The sequence below is a fragment of the Lepisma saccharinum genome, chromosome 21, assembly GCF_977018435.1.
Source record: "Lepisma saccharinum chromosome 21, izLepSacc3.1, whole genome shotgun sequence".
Taxonomy (NCBI): domain Eukaryota; kingdom Metazoa; phylum Arthropoda; class Insecta; order Zygentoma; family Lepismatidae; genus Lepisma; species Lepisma saccharinum.
Window position 1 is genome coordinate 48,924,278 of NC_139249.1, and position 23,213 is coordinate 48,947,490.

Genomic DNA, 23,213 nt, shown 5'->3' on the forward strand with positions numbered 1-23,213 from the left:
AATATTCTGATTCCATGTACCCTTTGTTTAAATAAAATATTCGTTTAACCGTCTCCATTGGAAGGCATCCTGTCTGGTTTCATTGTCTACACAGAACTATACCCTGAAGATATTCTAGCTGAGGTTAAGATTAAGATTTATGCAAATTTCACCAAATAGAGGTGGCATTAATAAATTGGCGCTCCTAACGTATGCATACACGAATGCACGTAGTAAAGTGTGTTATCATAAAAAAATGAGGTTAGGTAGTATGAAATTAAGAGCCAACATAGAATAATGAATCCCACGACAAATTATTGTTTTGTACAAGTCATAAGCATATCATCATTCAGGATGCACACAAACACACATGTATACAAAGGCTTTTTGCTGAAAAAAATGGAAAATATAGAAATTTTTATTAAACTAACTCTCTAGCCTTCTTAAACCTGAAGGTTCATGGCTGCAGCAACACAGGCCTTCCATCTTTCCCTATCTTGAGCAAGATCTATATACTCTTTTCCATCCCAACCGATTTCCCTTAGATCCAACTCAATGTTGTCCCTCCATCTTCATCTTGGCCTTCCTACAGGTCTCTTACCATCAGGTTTCCCAACAAGAATCCTGTAAACTCCTCTTTCCTCTAACATTTGTGCCACATGGCCTGCCCACCTAAGTCTTCTTGATTTAATTATTCTAATAATACCTGGACATGAATACAAATTATGTAATTCTAAATTATGTAACCTTCTCCACTCACCTCTCTCCTCATCCCTTTTAGGTCCAAATATTTACCTAAGGATCTTATTTTCAAATACTCTCAATTTACGTTCCTCTTTCAATGTAAGGGACCAAGTTTCACATCCATATAATATTACAGGCAAAATTACTGTTTTGTATATTTTCACTTTTAGTTTCTTAGATATTAAACGAGAAGACAAAAGTTTATGAAGAGAGAAGTAACATGCATTTCCTGAATTAAGCCTACTTTTTATTTCCTCTTTAATATAATTTTCATTTGTTAATATTACTCCTAAGTATTTGAATTTGGAAACTGGTTCAAACGAGTTATTTTCTTGTAGTTTACGGTTATTACAAGCATAAGAAAACAGTTTTTCTTTGTGATGTTTCAGGAGAACACACGCTCCTTTCATCAGACATTTATTTTCATTTTGACTAAAGATACAGTTATAACAATGGTTAGTAATTTTTAAACAAAAAGAATCCGTTATATAATGGATGTTGTCAATGTTACATTGTTGTAATATAGCAACTTAACTGTGAAAAAAGCAGTCTGTTGTATTTTTATTTGAGACTTTTTAAATTATGAATCCAAAATATCATCAGGCAATTCAAATTCATCATTGTTTTCACAAAGTCTTTTGATGTTTTCTGTTACATTAAATTTCAAAGATGGTGGCTTACTCCATTTGTGAAAAAGAAAACTCCATACTGGATCTACGTTACCATTTTCATTATTTAATTTATTCCAGTGTTCTTCTGCAATGAATGAAGCTTCCCAGACATTCAACTCTGTGTTTCCCGTTAATCTATTTAAAACCCTTCTCTTTTTAATCAAATGTTTCTCTTCGATGATATGAGTTGACAAACCTGTTCTTGGGTTTAGATTTATAATGTCCAAATCATGTTCGTGCCATCTTATTGCCATTTTCCTTGCTGTTTGTCCCACATAATCCTTTGAACATGAACAACTTATATTATATATTCTTGTGGTTTCCGCATCTGGTAGAGAGTTTCTCATTTTGAATTCATTAAATGTACCTTCCAAACTTCTTGGTGATTTAAAAACAATTTTGAAATCAAAACTTCTGAAAATTTTTGCAATTTTATGTGAGAATCCCTTGTGGAATGGAATGCACACAAATTTCTTTTCAACAGATTTTTCATCTTTGTCTGTATTTCTCTTTTCCTTTAGTTTTCTTGCTACTTGTTTTTTGATTTGGTTTATTCTGTTAGTGTGAAAGCCATTTTCTTTTGCTATATTAAAAAGCCTTTCTTCTTCATTTTTGATATCCTCATTATTAGAACAGAGTCTTTGTGCTCTCAGGAAAAAATTTAAAAATATGTTATCCATTGTTATACGTGAATGTTCTGAATTGGTATGGATGTATTTTTCACCCGCTAATTTTTTTCTATGGACTGATGTTTGAATTGTTGAGTCAGTTGTCTTAATTTGCAGATCAAGGAAAGAAATTACATTGTTATTCATGGGTTCACAAGTGAATTTTATGCGACGATGTGATTCATTTAACAATTTAAATACGTCCATGATGGTGTTATCATTTTTAGCAATAATTAGCACATCATCTACATATCTGATGTAGAGTTTGATATCTGCACCTATTGCATTAACAATTGGAGATTCTATGTAATGAAGGAAAATGCTGGAGATGATTCCGGATACTGGGTTTCCCATTGATAGACCATTACTTTGCTGATAGATTTTGCCATCAAATATAAAGTAATTGTAATTTGCACATACAGTAAACCATCGAACCATTTCCCATGATTCTACTGGGTTAACTTTCATCTCAATAAGCCATCTGTGTAATGCATCTGTGGCACCTTCTATTGGGACACTTGGATATAAATTTTCAACATCAAAACTTGCAATACGATACTCATTATTCCAAACAATATTTTTTAGTTTCTGTTTCACTTCATATGCATTTTTAACACTGAATGGTGTTTGTTGTTTAATTATAGCAAGTCTTTCAACTAAATATTTGGATAGTTTGTATGCAGGATGTGTGAAAGTTGCAATGATGGGTCGTATTGGAGTTCCTGGTTTGTGAGTTTTTGGTAGTCAAAAGGCAATCGGCAGGGTTGAATTTTTGACAATGAGTTTTTTCTTCATTTCTCTTGGTATCGTGATACTGCTTTCAATTACTTTCTTTACCTCATTTATTATTTTATTTATAGGGTTTCGAGAGGTTTCTGTGAAATTGTTTACTTTGAAACATTCTTCCATTTTTTCTTTATAGTCCTTAATTCGGATAAGGACAGGTTTATTTTCCTTGTCTGATTTTATTAAGAAAATGTTGTTTTCTTTCAACCAGATCTTGAAGCCATGAACTTTTTTCCCCAACCTTATATGCTCTTTCTTCCGTTCTGTGTATTTTGGACCTCTGTTATTTCTTCTGTTGTATTCAAAACTTAACCGTTCATCAAGAGCATCATGTGTGAGACTTCGTAATTTTCTCTTTTCCTCCTCATCATCTAAGAAATTCAGTGCTTTTTCTATTGAAATCACAAAATCTTCTTTGTGTATATAAGCACTACCAACTGCAAATTTCATTCCGAATTGAAAAATTTGTATATACTCATCAGGTACCTCAATATTCGTAAGATTTATAAATAATCTGTTGTCAATGTTCTTAGTTTCTATTTTACCAGTGACATTAACTGACATAAGGACGATGGAGCGTGTATCTGTGGAAGACAGAATTGAAATGATATTCATGTATGGTGAATGTCGACGGAATGTGGACAATGCTGTCACCTAATATGCCAGACGATATCCGAACAGTGTGTGTTCGCGGTCGACTTTCGCCAGGGTTGTCAAGCAATTTGCAACAGTAGGAAGTGTGTGTCCGCAACAAAGACGGCGTTGAAGAACTGTCAATGGGGAAAATAATGAAATCGCTGTATTAGCTGCAGTGGCGTATGAGCCCCATTCCAGCACGCATAACATAGCTCGCCAGAGTGGGATGTCCCATGTCAGTGTTTGGAACATACTCAAGAGGCACAAGTTTCACCCGTACCATGTGTCCCTGCACAAGGAACTTCATGGTGATGATTTCCGTGCACAGATGGTGTTTTGTGAATGGGCACGTGGACAAATACATCGAAATCCGGCATTCTTTCGGGACGTTCTGTTTTCCGACGAAGCAACATTCACAAACCATGGCCAGGTTAACCGGCACAACATGCACTACTGGAGTGCCGACAACCCACACTGGTTGCGTGAAGTTGAACATCAACGCAAGTGGTCAGTGAACGTGAACTCATTGGTCCGTTTTTCATTGACGGTACATTGAATGGGCGAAAGTATCGCAATTTCTTGCAGGACGAACTACCGATATTGCTGGAGGATCTAAGCCTTGCACAGCGACAGGCCATGTGGTATCAGCATGATGGTTGTCCGGCGCATTATGCTGCCATAGCTCGGGACGTATTAACGCTCAAGTTCCATCATCGCTGGATCGGACGACGTGGTCCTGTCAATTGGCCGGCTAGATCACCAGACCTTACTGCGCCAGATTTCTTTTTGTGGGGTTTTCTTAAAGGAATGGTGTATCAAACTGTACCCACAACACGCAACGACATGATACAACGAATACGAAATGCTTGCACACAAATTGATGCCGCCACACTTTTGCGTTGTGAACAGTCATTTCATGCAAGAATAAATAAATGCATCAATGTTCATGGTCACCATTTCGAGCATTTGCTTGGGTAAGGCATGTATGCCCACGCACCACCCCACCCCCACAGGTGAGAGGCAAGGGGACTCACGTGAAACAAGCACCCCACAGGTTCGAGGGTAATAGTATTTGCATTCCATCCTTCCCATCTCCTACACTTTTCTGGCATCCCTGAATACGTTTTTGTGTTTCCCTCATCTCCATGCCATCTGCATTAATCCAGCAATTGTATTTCCACTTTGTTCGTTGCATGCTGCCCCTCCCCCTATCCCCTCTGCACTCTTCTTTTGGTACTTCTTCCACTCTTCAATGACACCATCGACAGCAATGAAATTTTCCACTCCACACGCCATTCTTCGTATTTTCGTGGGGGCCTGTAACCGTTTTTCCATGCACGACATTTACGTGTTTCCAAACATACACATGGCCCTATCTTTTTTATTTCGCATGTTGTTGCACCCATGTCAAGCATAATTATTATTTATTTTGACTCCGCGAATCCCAAAATGAAAAAAAATTCGGGGGTTCCTATTTGAAAAACACAACGTGCCCCCTGCCCCCCAGGGGGGCCCTCTGCGGGGGCTCATTTGTACGCCATTAACTTTCCCCCCCGACAAGGATCATGGTTTGTTTGGACCAAATTTTCCTCACATGCATATCACTCCCGCTATTTTCATATGTCAAGTTAAAATTAACACCCTATATATATATATATATATATATATATATATATATATATATACATAAACACAGGAATAGGATCAGAAAAGGTGCCAGAAGGGTGGATAAATACTAATGATGAAGGAGACAGTAAACACTTACCACACGAAGAGAAATTATTCTATATTTCGAGATCTGAGTCGCATTTTCAAGCTAGAAGGAAAAAGATCAGCGTTACATGGAGAAGAGGCACAGAATACTGACCATAGCGTCTCTAAGATCAGTGTTGCCAGAAACAGTTGATAGATGACGAAAAGTACTTTGGCCAGTGCTTACTGTAAGGTGGGTGGGTAGTTTCGGGGAGGAGAGGAAAGGGTTACTGGTTGGCTAGGTTGAGTCCGGGGGGTATAGTGGCGTGCATGCCTGCTATATAGGCCCTTTCCCATTGCCTGCAGAAAGATGTGTCAGAGCGGGGGGGTAAAAGATGGATGAGGGCTTGGTGCAGGCATAGGTTGTAGCCCTAACCAACCGTGGCTACCCCTCCACCCTCATCAACAAACAAATCACTAGAGCCAACTCCCACAACTGCACCAAACCACCCAAAAAAAAACCCTCCAACTCTGATCACCCAATACCACCCCCACATTACGAAAATCAGACATACCCTCCACTCCCTCCTCCCCATCCTGCACAGTGATCCTGATACCAGGGACATCTTTCGGGATAAACCTAGGGTCGTCTTCCGTCGCCCCTCCAACCTCCAAAACGTCTTGGTCCGAAACACTCCCACCCCCTCCACACCACTCCCCCAGCACACAGGTGCAACAAACCCAGATGCAAGACCTGCCCCATACTCATCACCTTCCCCCCCCTCCTGATCCCCACAGTGGCAGGTGAGTTCACCCTTCACCCTAAGGGCACCTGCCACTCATCCAACCTAATTTACACCCTCATCTGCCAAATCTGCGGCAACTTCTACGTAGGCGAAACCTCCACCCCCTTGAATGTAAGGATCAATAATCACCGTTCCTCCACCCAAAACTCCGATTTCACAGTTGCCATCCACACCAACAGCCATAACACCACCTTCAATAACTGCTTCCGTGTTGCCATCATCCATCTTTTACCCCCTCCCCCGCTCTGACATCTTTCTGCAGGCGATGGGAAAGGACCTATATATACCCCCTAAACTCAACCTAGCTAACCAGTAACCATTTCCTCTCCTACCCGAAACTACCCACCCACCTTACAGTAAACACTGGCCAAAGTACTTTTTGTCATCTATCAACTGTTTCTGGCAACACTGATCGTAGAGACGCTACGGTCAGTATTCTGTGCCTCTTCTCCATGTAACGCCGATCTTTTTCCTTCTAGCTTGAAAATGCGACTCAGATCGCGAAATATAGAATAATTTCTCTTCGTGTGGTAAGTGTTTACTGTCTCCTTCATCATTAGTATATATATATTTCTTTTTAGGTATATTGCAAGTACTAGAAGGCTTCTTCTTCTTTATGGAGATGTGAGGGATTTATTCTTCTATTGGCTAATAGGCTTCTTCTTCTATTAATAAACTCATATGCCTTTCATATATATATATATATATATATATATATATATACACACTTATTCTTCTAGTGAATATATTTATTTACAGACTTCTATATACAACTTCCTTCATCTATTCAACTTTCCTCATTGGACTGCTCTCTTTCTCCTCCTTTATGGCATTTGTCAAGGATATAATAATTTAAATCAATGTTTTGCTGCACCACAGCCTAATACAAGCAGAGAAAAGGGGTTAATCAAGGGGCGCCATCTGGCCCACACTCGACCTCGATCCGGGTCTGCAATATATGTGCCGCAAAGGAAGTGCTTGGGGGTTGCCACTGAGTTGGCACCGCACCAGGAAATACAACCAAAATGTCTAGTAGAAAAACTCCTTCCTACTAAGACGATAGAGATACAAAATCGTAATCGCATTCTGACTTCATTAATCTCTGCATATAATCACATATGCTATACATGTTGATCATTTCTTTCTTTTGCCTTTATCCTTCTCCATTATTAATCTAAGTTCATAAGTTTATGTAAACACAATTAGTTTCAGCATTCCTAAACACTTTCATTCAATTCCCATGCACATTGTTGCTTTAATCTGCGATCCTAATATTTTTTCCGCATGCTGCCATCTATGACTCCTTATTTCAATCGTTTGCCATATGTTCCACTCGTGCGGGTACGTAACACAAACTGTAGCTTTTATATATATATATATATATATATATATATATATATATATATATATATGTGTGTGTGTGTCCAATGAGGAAAGTTGAATAGGCATATATATATATATATATATATATATATATATATATAAATGCAGGAAGTACTGAACACACCTAACAATAAGCTCTGAAATCAGATTATGGATATAGTAGGTATTTGTTAAGGCAGTTACCAACTCTGCTCTCAGTGGAACTCTCGCATTGTCGCGCTGATGGCACGCTTCTGCGCAGCTGAAGGCTAGAGCTCAAGCTAATCCGAATGACCTGTACTGGCCACACAAAGGATTGTCACACTTGCCTTCCTTTTCTTTAGTTCTAATACTTTGTGAAAATCAACTTTCCTGTTCCTTTACACTCCTTGTACGATGTTAATAGTTTTTCGAGCAAACTTTATTGTTTTTCTGCAATCAGTTTCCTCAGTTTTGAAACAGGAGATACATTGAAAACAGAACAGACTTTATCCATTTCCTTTAGTTTTTCTTGGGTTGGCACAAAGGTATCATCATTTCCATTGTGGCATTTGAGTGAGTAACTTTCTCCAGATATGAAAATTTTACTCCCAACATGTGAGGCATATTGATTTAACTGTATAAGGCTAACTTGACACTTTTTTGGCCTTACCATATGATGCAAATTGATTTTAAAAATTACCTTACTAAACTTTTTGTTTACATCGTACTTCTGAAGATCAAAACATTCTTTACCATATACAATTTTTTTTCAATGTAATTTGCATATTGGCTCTAAGCCATCCACCTATTAGTCTATGGGGCAGTCAAGATGTTGGTATAATTTGGGGGTACTAATTTTCCTTTATACCACAAGGCAACGATGTTACACTAAGCCATCGGGGAGGCTAACTTTGTATGGTTGTATGTATGATCTCCTGTGTATTACTCATAGGAATGTAAGTGCTGAGTGCTCCAGTACTGCCTCGGTTTTTACCCTGGGTAAGGAGATTTTAGAGACATGTATGGTGATTTTTTTATACATTGTAAGGGGCTTGGCCTCATATAATATGATGGGTGAAAATAGTCTAAGTGCTGACGCATACAAAATTTTAATTTCAATCACTCAATAACATTCTCCCATGAACATTGGTAACAATTAAACAAAATTAATGGCTAGTTAATACTACCACAAAAATATATTATTATTATTAAGAATAATAATAATAATAACAATACTAATATCAATTATTATGATTATAATTAAATGTTATTTCATGTACTGTATATAACAATAATATACTATTCAATAGTCAATACCAGTTACAATACATGTAATTAAATAGGACTAAGGGGACATGCTGCTAAAAGAATTCGATGCACACAATACATAATTCATTTGTCTTATATGAATTCTAAGGTGAGAAAAAACAAGTGTAATATGTCAAATTAAAGATAAGCGTTTACGCTACAATATCTGTTTGGAACCTTTTCTTCTCAGATGCCTAGATTATTAATAAATTAATGATAAATATAAAATTAAAAGTAAAAAATACGATTTTTTTACTAATCCGTGATTAACTACTTAACGGTTGCTCCGATCGAAGAACTAAAGATAACATTAAATATAGAACATATATTAAGCTTCCATTTAAAAAAAAGTTCGTTTAGATCGGGCTGTTGGTTTCAGAGATATAATCTTTTTTTTCAAAAGCCAACATCCGCCATCTTGGATTCACCGCCATTTCACTTTGAAATGGCAAGCATGTTTTTTTTGTATCCTTACACACCCATATAACTGTGGCATAAAGGAAAATTAGCACCCCCAAATTATACCGAATTCCTGATTTTGGCCACTTGGCCCATAGACTATATAGCTTTGACCTAAGAAATGTTATATCATTTTTGCTGAGTTTGTTAAGAATAATTAAGTCTTTGGGAACCTTACCAAAAGTGTATTTATGAGTCCTCTCCAGTTAAAAATCTTACAGAACACCCCACTTCCAGTCACAGATAACAAACATTCACAAGTGGAGTGCCCAAGGAGGGGTTGGTGGGGGGTCATAACCCCCTAACTTTGGCCCAGTATTCCATAAACAATTACGTCCAAGGCAGGATAATGTGGCCAAAACAGTGCTGTATACTAAAAAAGTATACGTAACCCCCTCCTCCCCTCCCTTTCGAAATTCCTGGGCAAGACACTGCCTATCTTAAGCTGCATGCACTGCTATATTTAAAAAATTATGGGGGAAGCTCAGTTTTGGAGCTGACAATACCCACTGGATGTGGATACCAAATAAATCAAACCATTTGTAATTAGATTTCGCAGATTTTCTATTGTCATACTATGTAATTTCAATTTCCGGTAAGTCAAGTATTAAAAACCTTATGTTACTATATTTTCTGAGGCTTCTTTAACCCAACTTTAAAAAAGAAAAATTAAAAGGCTTCATTATTCTAAGTATGGGATGTAGCTTAACCTTACTTTGCAACATTACCTCATATTGACCAAAACGAGTTGAATCTAAAAGTTGAGATTTTTACTACGAGTTAGGTTCATGCATGCAGTGCTTCCGTTGTGCTAAATTTCAGAATTTTTTAAGAGGACCCATCTGAGATATTTAATCCTGAAAACTGTCAAAATTCAATGAATGGCTATGTTTGAGCCCTTGCTGTAATAAAGGTTTGCATTTCTAAGTACTGATACTTTATTTGCAGACACCCTCCAGGTAGGTCTACACATGAAAAAAAATTCAAGCCTAAGACTAAACCCCTTCATTTAAAAAATCGGGCTTAAAAATCCAAATTTTTAACTATTGTTACCCAAATTTCCACCATAATTTTTGTGCTTAGGATGCAATTTTTAGCAAAACACACTTGAATATCATAGAAAGTATACTTCATTAGATACAAAATGAATTATGTGTTAGGTGTGTTTTGTAATATTAAGGTCTCTGTAAACTTCTACATGAACAAAACAAGGCATGCGCCATGTTGGAAAAATGGCTGCACCAGGAGAGCTAAAGACAATAAATTTTTTTGAACATTGGTTTTGAGATCTTTAAACATGTACAAATGTATGTACTAAAGATGAAAATTTTCTAAAATGGTCATGCAACCACCATTGGATGGTTTGGTATGGAATGACCCAACAAGCTTGCAAGATTTCCATATTGTTGCTACGATGAAGTCCGCTTTGTTGTTACACGTTGCCTGCAGCCCTCTAAACTCTTCATTCAGCCAGCAGCTTTGACTCAGGAAGTGAGCTGAAAGTTTTGATTTGTGTGTGATTGTTGCACACAGGGAAGCATTGTTGAGATGCTGTAATGGACTAATGCAATTTTTTTTTTATCACTCCTGTGTTCCTACCATAAATTATTGCCTGAACTCGCACACATCCATAACAATCCATATGTGCACTTATTCTTTCCTCTTTTCCTTTGTTTTGAAGTTGCTGTACATCACAAGTTTTTATGTTTTTTTTTTTTGGACAGAAGAGAGTGCGAAACCAGAAGTCAGTAATTCAAATATTATAAGATCTTTCATCGTCTTCATCAAATCATGCTCATCGTTGCATTTACTCTGTTTAAATGAGTTACTCAAAATGATACAAAGAAAATTATGAAAGTATAAAGATTCGATAAAAGCTAGAAAATGTAACAAAAACGAGTATACAAAGAAAACGTATTTCATTCATAATATGATAAATTTTTCTTTCATTATTTTACACTGCCACAATGCTTTGGTTCGGATCAATGGAACACACTTCCAATATTCCTGCAGGCTATGCAGAGAGGCAGAAATGATGTGGAATGCACCTGCAGCCCGTGCAGTCTGAGATTGGCTGCATTTCGCCATATGTCATCCGTGCATTTAGCATATTAGGAGCGGTAAATAATAATGGATATCTGTGGCCAAACTTGAGATACACACGTTAAACTTTCGGATTTGGATCAAATGTGTCATATAAACAGAGTTTTACAATTTCATTGAATTTGCAATTATGCATTTCAAGATTGCACGTTTCCCTAAATTTTCAATCTTTGAAGTATGTAGTGAAAATCTGCATTTGATTTTTTCCACAGAGTTGCAAAAATAATCCACCTTCAAGTACAAAAAACATCAATATTATATCAAGAGTTGATTATGACCTGTATGATGTTAAGTTCACCGTTCTTGCAAAATGGAAGAAAAAAACTACACTTTTTAGTGAATTTTTCCTTACAATAAATAAAATGCAATGAAGATTAATTTTCAGATGATGCTTATTAAAAAATACACTGGTGTCAGGAAACTGAAGCACAAAAGTGACTTTTCCATTATATGTGCCACGAAGACTACACATTATGCAAATATGTGATCCATTGGGTAGTCTAAGGGCTTATCTACCTACCCTGTCAGTGAAGGACCCATCCTACCTGTCAGTTGGTCAGTAACATCGGCGAGTGCAAAGTCGAGAGTTGTAGTGTGAGAGTACAAGCAGTGGTTTCGTTGGTTTAGTGAGGTCTTGTGGACTAACTGTGCTTCTGTGCTTGCGCTTATCATGCACGTGGCTCAAATGCATCATCTGAGTGAGTTTGATCATGGTGGGATTGTCGGAAGATTGGAAGAAGGGCAAGCTGTGACCAGTGAATTAGGAATTGATCACAGCATTGTTTCACGATTGTGGAGAAGGTACAGGACAACTGGAAATGCCTCTAGACATACTGGGGGAGATTGCCCATGAAAGACAACAACAGGTGAAGACCATTATGTGATGTTATGTGCAAAATGTAATCGTCAAAGTCACGCTGGTCAGTTGTCTAATAACTTGTTTGCCAGTACAAGGACACATGTATCTCATCAAACTGTAGCAAGACGGTTGAATGAGGAAGGGTGTATGTACGGAAACCTATTATATGTGTACCTTTGAAACTGGCCCCCAAACAGTCTTATTTGCAATGTGTTGAGAGCACTGTACTTGGACGGTTGAAGAATGGGTAGAGTTCTAATCACAGATGAAAGCTGGTTCAGTCTGACATCTGATTCTGGACGTCAGGCGTGAACCTGGGAAACAGTACATGAGTCATTCCATGCCAAATCAACACAGATATGTGCAATTTCCAACCTGACCATCTCCGATTTTCATGAAATTTGGGGAGTTGAAACTATGCATGGAACTTAGTAACTATGAAAATTTTTAGTCTCGTGCGTCTTGTAATTGTTAAATTATTCAAGGTCAAGGTTCGTATAAATTACCCTTTTTGAGCCTGCTTAGCTATACTAAATGTGCTGTAACTCCGCCACTATTTTGCCTAGGAAGCTCAAATAAAGCTTATTGTACAGGGAATGGAACAAGCTTTCCAGTGATATATAACAAGCTCACCTTTCGATAAAAATATAATTTTCTCACGTGACCTTGACCTTCGACCTTGAATATCTCAAAACATGTCATCACCAAAAATTGTGAAAAAATATATTTGGTTCCTCATGTCATACTATAAAACATATTAAAAAATCATTCTGGGACTGCAATTGGGTCACAAGATACAAAATAATATGTGTAACTATGTGACTGATAAAAACCTCATTACATGAACTATGACGAGTCAAAAGTCCAACACCCTCTACAAAATGTAAAAGAGTTATCCTGGTCATGAAAGAAATAGGTTACGCACAGGGAGATCCCTAACTATGTGTGTCAAGTGCAAGTTTGGCATATTGTTTACCGCAATATTGAATTCAACGCAAAAATTTGAAAGGAAAGAGGGTGATGTGATACATCAAATCAGGCTAGAATTTCACGAGAAATGAAGCACCGAAGGTTTTTCAACTTCCCAAATTTCATGAAAATCGGAGATGGTCAGGTTGGGGGCTGTGTTGATTTCACATGGAATGACTCACATGCAAGAAAATGTTGTGGAAAGGGACAAAAATTGTATCAGGGGAATCATGGTCTGGGCTGCAACTACTGGAATGAGGATCATTGACAGGTGAAAGGTATTCATTGATGTCATCCTCCATAATGTTCGCCTGTTCCACTGAGCTGTAGGTCCGGATTTCATTTTTATGCACGATAATGCTCATCCTCATCGTACAGCATCTGTAGCCAACCTCCTTGAGGAAAAGGATATCCATCAATTGGAGTGGTCTACATCCATCTCAGACCCCAACTCAATAGAACATGTGTGGGATGGTTTAGGGAAACATTGCGCAGAGGAGACCTCTACCAGCAACACTGCCGGAACTCTGAAGGGCCCTCCATGAGAAGTGAAACGCTTTGCTGCAGGAACCCTGTAATAATCTTGTTCTGAGTATGCAGCGATAATTTCAACTGTGTATATCTGTCATAGGAGGGCATACGGCCATACTGATTCACCTGTGGTTCATTACAGAGTGTGTATGGACATATGCCCATAGGCTGCTATTGGATGCTGATGAAGCAGTTTCAAAATCCACCATGTGCTCATTCGTGATTATGTAAAATAGTGTGTTCTGCAATATACTTCTTCTTTGTACCAAAATATCTTTGCTTCCGTGCTTACGTTTTGGACACCAGTGTAGATACTCGAGGCTTTCTATTGAGGTGAGGTATATTTTACTTTCTTCCTCACACAGAGTACAATTTTACAAGCACATAAAGAGAAGGCTCAACATTTTTGTCATGGATAGTAAGTGCGGCTTCTCTTTCAATGGCTTGCCTCTTGTATACAACACCTTGCTCCACATGATGACAAGGTTATAATAAGTTGCAACGTAATGTGACACTATAAGAGTTAAAGTGGCTTTGAAAAAGGGTGCGAAGTAAAATTATGGTGTGTGCACCACCCAAAAAAAACGTGCATGCACACACACACACACACTACTACCTGAATATCAGAGGCAACAAATTTGAATTTGAATTTCAATTTTTGGGTGGATCAGAGTTAAAGGCTATTTTGCACCCATCACTTTATACGGGGTCCAGCCTCTTACCTTATCCAAAACACCTATAAGAACACAATTGTGCCATAACTAAATTAACTTAATGTCATTAGCTAAAACGTTAAAACATTCTAACGGTTAAAAGCTGAGGCTGTAAAGGGTCACTCAGCACACACAAGGATGAAATACAGGACAACACACAGAATTATACTGGCAATAGTGCGTCGCCAGAGTCTTGTTAGTCTGCAAAATGCAGTCCAGCTTATACTATGTGAAAGTGAGGCTGACTTGTGGGCACCTTAGCAGAAGGTCGCCCCTTACACCCCCAGAGGCAACAAAAAAGGGACATATGAGAGCAAATGTGAAGTAGATGATATCACAGTAGCGATTATTTATAGTCCTCATCCAAACTAACCCCATATGTTTGTAACTATATAATACACTCCCTTACCTGTTCTTAACTGTACAACAACAGAAGAAGAAGCATGTATGGCAATTGTCTTCCAAGCAAGTTATGGTTTCATCACAAATTTTATACCAGAGGCTGGTCTGTAGTGTGTGTCGCACTCTTTGCAGGGTATATATGGGCACCATTTACATATCATGAAAATTGAACCCTGCATGAATGGGGGTATGTTCTTTACAGATGAGTCATGATTCAGTTCGCAAACTGATTCCCTACGAACTATGGCTTGGAGAAAATATGGCAGCCAGTACAATCCCAGGAACATCATCAAATGGAACAAGCTTGGTTGCTGTTCATATTTATATTTAGTGAAAAACTAAATATGCTGACCAAGGCAGTCATTTATTTTATTAAAAACATAAACTAAACGTAACGTTTCAACCTCTAGCAAGGTCTTCATCAGACTCTGTATTAAGTACAAAAGTAACAAAATACACAAAAAGAAATAAAGAAAATCAAGACAAGAAATGATGTGGTGATAGAGCAGGCAGATAAAGGAGGAGCAATTGTGGTGATGGAAAGGGAATGGTAAGAGAGGAAGTTTGAAGACCTAAAAGAAAACGGATATGAGGAGATTTGTTGAACAGGAGAAGAACAAACTATAAACGAAAGGGGCATAAAAGACTGTAGGAGGAGAGGATTCAAGAAATGCATAAAGGAGACAGGAAGACTAACAAGTTTGAAAGGCTTTCCAAAGATACACAAAGAGGAGATAAAGTTAAGACCAGTAATGAACTGCAGAAACAATATTTTGGAACCCTTGGAAAAGAAATTAAAGAAAGTTATTGAAGTGTTAGTAAGAAAGCAGAGCAGTTAACAACAGTGAACAAGTAGTAGACCTCATAAAAGGACTTAAGTTAAATGAGATGAAGACGACAATGTTTAGCTTAGAAGTGAAATGTAAAGAATGTCAGATTGTGTACATAGGAGAAACGAAAAAAAAGGCTGAAAGACAGGTTGAAACAACATAGGGATGATGTACGACTTAAGAGAGAGAGAAATGCAATATTTAAACACACGAGAGAAACAGGACATGACATAGAGTGGGATGAGGCTAAGCAGATAGGAAGGGAGAAGAGAATGCTAGTGAGAAAATGGAAGGAAGCCAAGGAAATAGAGAAGAAAGGTGAAGAAGACATAATGAACTAAATTGGGGGACTGAAGTTAAACAAAGAATGGAAGAAGGTGTTAGAAAGAGTGGAAAGGACAAGAGAGAAAGAGGAGAGGAGAAGGGAGAAAAAAGGAAGGAAAAAGAGCGTGAGATAAAAAGTCCAACCACATTCTATATGAAAGTAATTATGTTTAGCCTTTTAGGTGAAAGTACAGTTCGCAAGTGAAAGCCACCTGCTAGAAAGTTCCTATCAACTTTCTAATAGTCTGGAGGGAGTAATGTTTGTGTATATATAATGCCTTTTTGTGTATTTTGTTACTTTTGTACTTGATACAGAGTCTGATGAAGACCTTGCTAGAAGGTTGAAACGTTACGTTTAGTTTATGTTTTTAATAAAATAAATGACTGCCTTGGTCAGCATATTTAGTTTTTCATAATCATGGAAACAAGGCTTAATGGTGTTATTATATTTAGTGCTCGTGCATCTTACTCACGTTGTATAAGTTAGTATACAATAAAATATATATACTTAGAGGTACTTATGATAATAAGTATTGATTTTAACGAAAACAATGTTCCAGGATTCTACTGGTCCCTTCATCAGGTTACCATACTAGGCCAGTGTGACTACACCTTAGCAGCATCAGATATCACAAGGACTTAGGAATTTTGGTAAGACTTGATAAAAAAGAATAAAAAGGAACACTTGGCCATCTGACACCACACACATAAAACTGCCATATTCCCACCAAGTTAAAACACTGATCTAAAAAGCCATGGGTGCACAAGGCTTGACACACAAACACGTTAAAAGGTCCCACTTAGATGTGCACGTTGGTGAGTTATGCAACAAACTGACGTGGCCTCCCATAGAATGCCGGAAGACCTTCGGTAGATGTCCTCGCCCCCTACCTTGCCCCTTCTGTATCCGGTGAACTATGTCATATCAAATTCGAATTCTTTAATCTCTCGGGCTGTGCTAATCTCGGCTGGAGTGACCCGGATACCGATCTTTTGGTTGCTGTGGTTGCATGCTGGTGTGGGCTAACATGTTGTTTGAGGGAGAGTGGGGGGATTGAAATGCATATTTTCGCTGATGATTTCATTAATGCCCAAATGTATTGAGGTGAAGTTCTCTAACAGCATATAGTAGAGGAAACAAATTGGAAAAAAAGGCCTAACCTGGAAATAATTGCAACACAAATGTTTCTTGTGCCAGATTGTGCGGAATGGTATAGTGAATAATAAAAAATTAAAATTAATTAAATAAAAATTTTAAAAAAATCTCGAAAACGGTGCATTGTACACAAAAGTGAAGATAACCAAAATGAAAGAACAGAATTTCCTATATTATGGTTTTTGTTTGATAGAGCTACCATAAATCTTAATTGAATTACAAAGATTCAAATATTTAATTTAATTTTTTGCATTAGCGCAAATGTTGGTTTCTGACACAAAGAACAGCAAATATGTAAGAAACTATGTAATTTATATCCTAATGTCACTGAACAAAATTCATAGCTTATGATTTCCTCTAGAGATTTGTTTTTGTTTCGTGCCTTTAGTCAGGGGTTGATGAGATATGGAGTTTTATGCAGTCATGTGTTTCCCTAACTTTACGTGTTCCATTTCATATGATATTGGTTGATTGATTGATTTGCTTTATTTTATTTCGCTTTTTGTGCCACTTTTGGCTAATTTGCGAAAATGGGAATGAGTGATGATATGATGACATTGATAAATGGACACTCACAAACATACATGCCCAGGCTGGATTTCGAATCAGGGACCCTGGCGTCATGGAGCAATTACGAAATTGGTGAGAATGTCATACATTGTTTTGTGCAGTCTCGTTCATGTGGCGTTTGTTACTTACATGTTGCTTTTGTTGTTTAAGGTGATTAGGTGTGATTAGGTGTCTTAACTGAGCAGCAGGTGGGGAGAGAGGCAAGGATAGTTTACTTTCCACTGGTTGTAATTAGAAAGAATCGTATTGAAAATGGAATTTGCACAGATGATTTTGGGTCAAATCCACTGGTAGACAATGCTTAGAATTAAGAAACCATAGTACGGGGACAAAAAGTGTATTCGCCACTGTCAATACATTCAACTAATATGATACGATAAAATATAGTTCTAAACCGGTTACTTTGCCTTGGAGTCCATTGCAGAATTTTTCTTAGATACCTGGTGCTAACATGTTAAATTTATCATTTCCTCTACATACAGACGTGCACTTGTAGCACAGATGTTGCCCATATAATTATGCTTAACTTTTGGACATGGGTGTAAAATGAACATGCCTCAAATTCATATATTTTTACCCAAAATGGAACATGACTCTCAAAGGCACTTCATCGCATGGCCATGAAATTAGATGGGTTGCAGAAGTTTGCCCTGTTGCCACGATGGAGCAAAACCCTATGTGTTCGGAGGGTTTAGAGAAGGAAAAGTCTCACTGTAGAGTTGGTCTTTGTAATCCACGTGATACATACTGACAGTATTTGCTTGTAAGGTCAGGGATGACAACTGTATGCCCCAGAGAGAGGTCGGTCTGATGCTCAAACTAGGCCATACAGTCCCGTGGAAGCCACACAGTGCATGGGAACCAGTGAGTAATGTGCTGCCTCGCTTTGCATTTCCAGCATGTGGCACCAGCTCAATTCAGTCCAGTCACCTATTTTCATTGCTGTGCGTTTAGATGATTTACTCAATCATCTTGCTCACTAGATTTGATTTAGATTCTAGCAGCACTAAAAGTGGACATCCATATAATATGCACATAAACACTATATTCACATACAAAATAATTGTTAATAATATTTACACTACAGTGACAACCTGGCTAAATTTGCTCAGAATACTATTCATCAAACATCTAATTACAATGATCAGAAGGCAAATCAAGAAGTGAAATAACATATAGATGTGGAAGAGATCAAAGATGTATATAACATAAATTGCTTGTGAAATTTCAAATACATTTAGCATTCATGCAACTCACCTTATATTCAAATGAACAGCTTCATTTCGAATTGATTCAGGTAATTTAGAAAGCTCTGCCATTAGCTCCTTTTTCAAACTTTCAAATGTTTTCAATATTTCTTCATCTGTAAGTTTCTGGTAATCATCCATTTTCGTTCTGACAATTTATAGTTATATCTTCAATGTATACAAATACCTGTCAAGAACAAAGAAATAACTGCATAAAATGAAAGTGCACTTAACAATTATTTATACAATACTTCCTTATTTGTCTCATTTGAGTTAATCAGAAGGTTTGACTTTTAACACCCAGGTTTCCAAGTCTGTGTTCTTTGAACGTGCAGTGAAAAGAATTTAAAGAAATTTTAAAAAAAAATAAAAAAATATTTACTCTTTCCTCAAAGGATTTGGACCTTGGGTGAATGCAAATTTGCACCATTGTAGTAAAATAACAATCGATGTAGCTATGCCTTGCAGTTGAGTTCTTGCTGTCATCAGTAAAGGCATTCTGTTGTGAGATAATTTACTTATCACTGCCTATGTGAGAACAGGACCCAACACAATATTATTTTTATTTGTATGAATAAGTATGCAACACTCATGAATCAGTATTAAAGTTTTGGACATTTTAATTTGAACATCTTTGAATTTTATTTAGAGTGACGTGTACAATTTGGTGTCACTTCTCTCATCCCTGAGTGAGAACTGATGATCGCAACTGACGAAGAAGAAGAATCAGTGTTGCCTAACTTGTGGCTCCAAATATTGGAGTTATGAGGGTGGTGGCACGTGGCAATGCATGTATGTGTGTGTGTGTGTGTATTATGCAATAGTATGTACTAAAAATGCATGATAGGATATGAGAAGCAACTTAGTCTTGTTTGAAAAAAAATTCTCCTCATGGTGCACTAAATAAGTGTCTAATATTTCTTATGATAAATTACAAGTGTAGGAACACAGTGATACTACATTTTTAAATTTTAATGATCATTTTGGCTTAAAGTGGGGATCGCAAGAGCATGCAAAACATAATTTCATAAGAAAATTCTATTTTTACTTTATCTAACTCTGCCTGTATCAAGATACAATCTCGACATCATACTGCCTCTGAATCCAATAAAAATTTCATTCAAAATAAAACTCATCTTATCTCTCCATGTCAAAAAATTCTCATTTCACAAATTAAAATAAAAAAAATCATGCAATTGAAAAGTTCATCTTTCAAAATTTTTAACCATGTAAAGTATTAGGTGGGTTGGAACAATTGTGGAGCATCAAATATGGCCATGTAAAAAGCCACAAACTAATGTGTACAAAGTATTTAACTTTACAAGCATCCAGCCTGCAGCCACTTCTAGCTCTATCAAGGGTCCCTAAATGGTACTTACAAAAATGCACCAAAACATAAAGCACTTGAAAGATGAAGTAGTACATTCTCTTTTGTAACATTCAACCAATTCAGAAATTCTGCAATCGAGGGAGCACATACATATCTCAGATTAAACACCAAGGTAAATACTACTAGATTATCTACTATCTCTTAATATTAAATGCTGGTATATACTTACACTATGACTTAGTATATTTGCACATTCTATACTGGTAGTAGGCCTCCCCAATGGCGCAGTGGTAGCGTCGTCGCCTTGTAATCAAGGGATCCCGGGTTCGATACCCGGTGGAGGCACAAGTGGTTCGGATCCCACTTTAAACTGTAGGTCCAGTCCCAATTAGCCTTACTGTGCATAAAGTGGACTTGAAACACCAAATCAATCAATCAATCAATATACTGGTAGTAGACAACAAGATTATGGTTGAGGTATTAACATATTAATTTTGGAATACAATGGAACATAGAAATATTTTAACAGTTAACAACATTCATCAAATTTAAATAGCATAATAACAGAACATATTTTATAAAGATTCCACAACTATCTCAAAAAAAAAAAGTGAAATTATACATGTGCGAATGCCTCCTTGCTTTTTGCTTACATCAATATTCTTTCCAACAACATATTTTACAACATACGTTAGGACTGTTGTTGCTATGTGAATTGCATTTGGTCATGCAAAAACTCAGCTTCTCTATTTAAAAATTATTTTTATTTTAAAGAAGGCAAAATGGGGAAGTATGAACCATACTTATGAGAGATCACCCTTTTGTCCCAATATTGAACACAGTCGTTGAATTTGTCACTTGCGGAAACTGCAACGAAGTAAGCAAAAATATAGTACATGGGGAAAATTCTTCAACAGATCACATCCATAAGCGTACACAACATACAATGTGTGAACTGAGATGATTCATGCAAAATAGCAACCCATGCAATAAATAAATGTTTATTATCAGCATTCAAAGAAGTGTTGACACTTGCGCACATTCAGTGCACCAAGGGAACAATTATTTACTAATGCACATTAATATTCCAATATTTCACACTTTAGGTGTGATTAACCCTTTTCCAGGATTGACATTTTGCCCAACCCAGGAGTTTTTTTTTTTAGATAAAACCTGGGCAAAACTGGGTTTTATTGTTTTTCTCTCAGGTTATGATTATAAATACATATATTTTTTAAAAATGAAATACATTTCTCCCTGATAGTAATATATTGGAACATTCAATTTGTATTGTTTTAGCTGACTGAATAAAAAAGTATTTAATATTTTCTGTTAACATAGTTAAGAATTGACAATCAAGGTCTCACACCTTGAAATGATTATAAACTAACAACATACATAACCCGTGCCATACATAATAGACCATTGAGGGCCAGGCCTACTTACCAACTGCCGGCTGCACTCCCACCTGATCCTACTCTGAGGTGGGAGATCATCCAAACAGTTATGGGGTGATGTGTGGTCAGAACAATTAAAACCTCCAGTCATCGTTGAAGGTTTTCATGATCAGGGTATGCTACTGATTCATAGCTCCCCCAATTTAATCATGATGGTGAGTGTTTATACACAAATACTATATTCTTAAAAAAATGACCAAATATTTGATTCTACTCTTGCTGGATGGCATAACAGTTAATATATCTATGATCAGTTCCCAGGGTTGCACATTGCAATACTATACCAATACTTGATAGCTTTGGTGGTTTAGTCAACTCTGTGGCAGAGTGGTTAGCATAGCACACTGCAATGCCAGGGGTCCCGAGTTCGAATCCAGGTTCGGACATGGATGTTTGTGTTTGTCCCAATGAGAATACAAAGAAAATAGAGAGAAAATGGGGAATACTACTGCTTAGGGGTATTACGTTTATTACAAATGTAAAAAAAAAGTAGAGAGGCAGTCTAACTGCCATGTAGAAGACCCGGGTTCGAATCTTGGGGTGGGTGATCTAAGGTCGGAATTTTTCCAGTCTTGTCCCTGCATAAAGCAGCTCTGGAACTGGCCCATCCTCAAATCAATGGGCCATGGGGGAATAAAGGCCGCTGGAGGTTGGTTATGATTACCACCTCCAAAATGGCAGAGATCAAGAAAATGTAGGGTCCTACCCCCATATCCCCTCAAGCCTTGATGGCACAATGCTATGTGCATGGGGAACTTTACCTTTACCTTCTATACAACATACGGCAGCTGCACACACACTTTTAAATATGCTTCAATACATTTTGTTCACAGTTGTGTTTTCCCATTATTTTTGTGGATGATTCAAGTTAAAATATCTCCTCCGTGTATTGCCCATGCCAAAATTTTAAGGCTGACATATTTTATTGTCTTGGCTGATTTCATCCAAATGGAGTACCATATCCATTTTCCAAAATATCTGGTTGCTATGAAACTAACAGTTCCCATGGAAAAAAAAACAAAAAAAAAAAAACATTAGTGACTCCCAATTTAGATCCTAACATACATATGCACTATATTTAAAAATAAATATCTGTCAAGCCATATGCCCTAAAATATTTAAGTCTCTTTTTATAATTTCCAAAAATTTACTTTACACAGATATTTGAAAGTGGCAACACAATTTGGAGCTACCTCAGAATAAGAAAACTCTATTTTTCATCCACCATCATGAAATGCCTTCAACAAATGCAAATGCAAAATAAAATAATTTCCTGGGTGTATCTATTTGTGACATGAATTTCAGCTTAAAAACTCTAAATTTGCTACAGATATCCTGGTCTCAAAATTGGTGACATTCCCCCACCCTTCCTAACCTGTGTCATATTACATAGTTTTTATTAAAAACATCAAGCTCAAGTCCTAACATAGTTGAGACTTGGGTTTCTTAATCTATGAAAATATTATCTCAAATATTGGCATAACTTAAAACTCTTGAAAGGCACGTTAAATCAGTCTATTGTGCTCCATCTATAAACATGGTGACAATTTTTTCTTTAATATAATATGACACCAATCTTTTAAGTTATCTTGTAACTATAAAAATTGCAAAAGCTTTACAATTATGGCA

The 23,213-nt window shown here is 37.0% G+C and overlaps 1 protein-coding gene across 1 annotated transcript in view; it reads right to left on the reverse strand.

Moving 5' to 3' along the window:
- LOC146004088 (uncharacterized) overlaps positions 1–23,213 on the reverse strand; it is a 71,179-nt gene that overhangs the window by 18,920 nt on the left and 29,046 nt on the right. The window contains exon 3 of the mRNA XM_083142717.1: positions 18,808–18,984. Coding sequence (XP_082998843.1) covers positions 18,808–18,938 — 131 coding nt within the window. The 5' untranslated portion in view covers positions 18,939–18,984. The remainder of the gene's footprint in view (positions 1–18,807; positions 18,985–23,213) is intronic.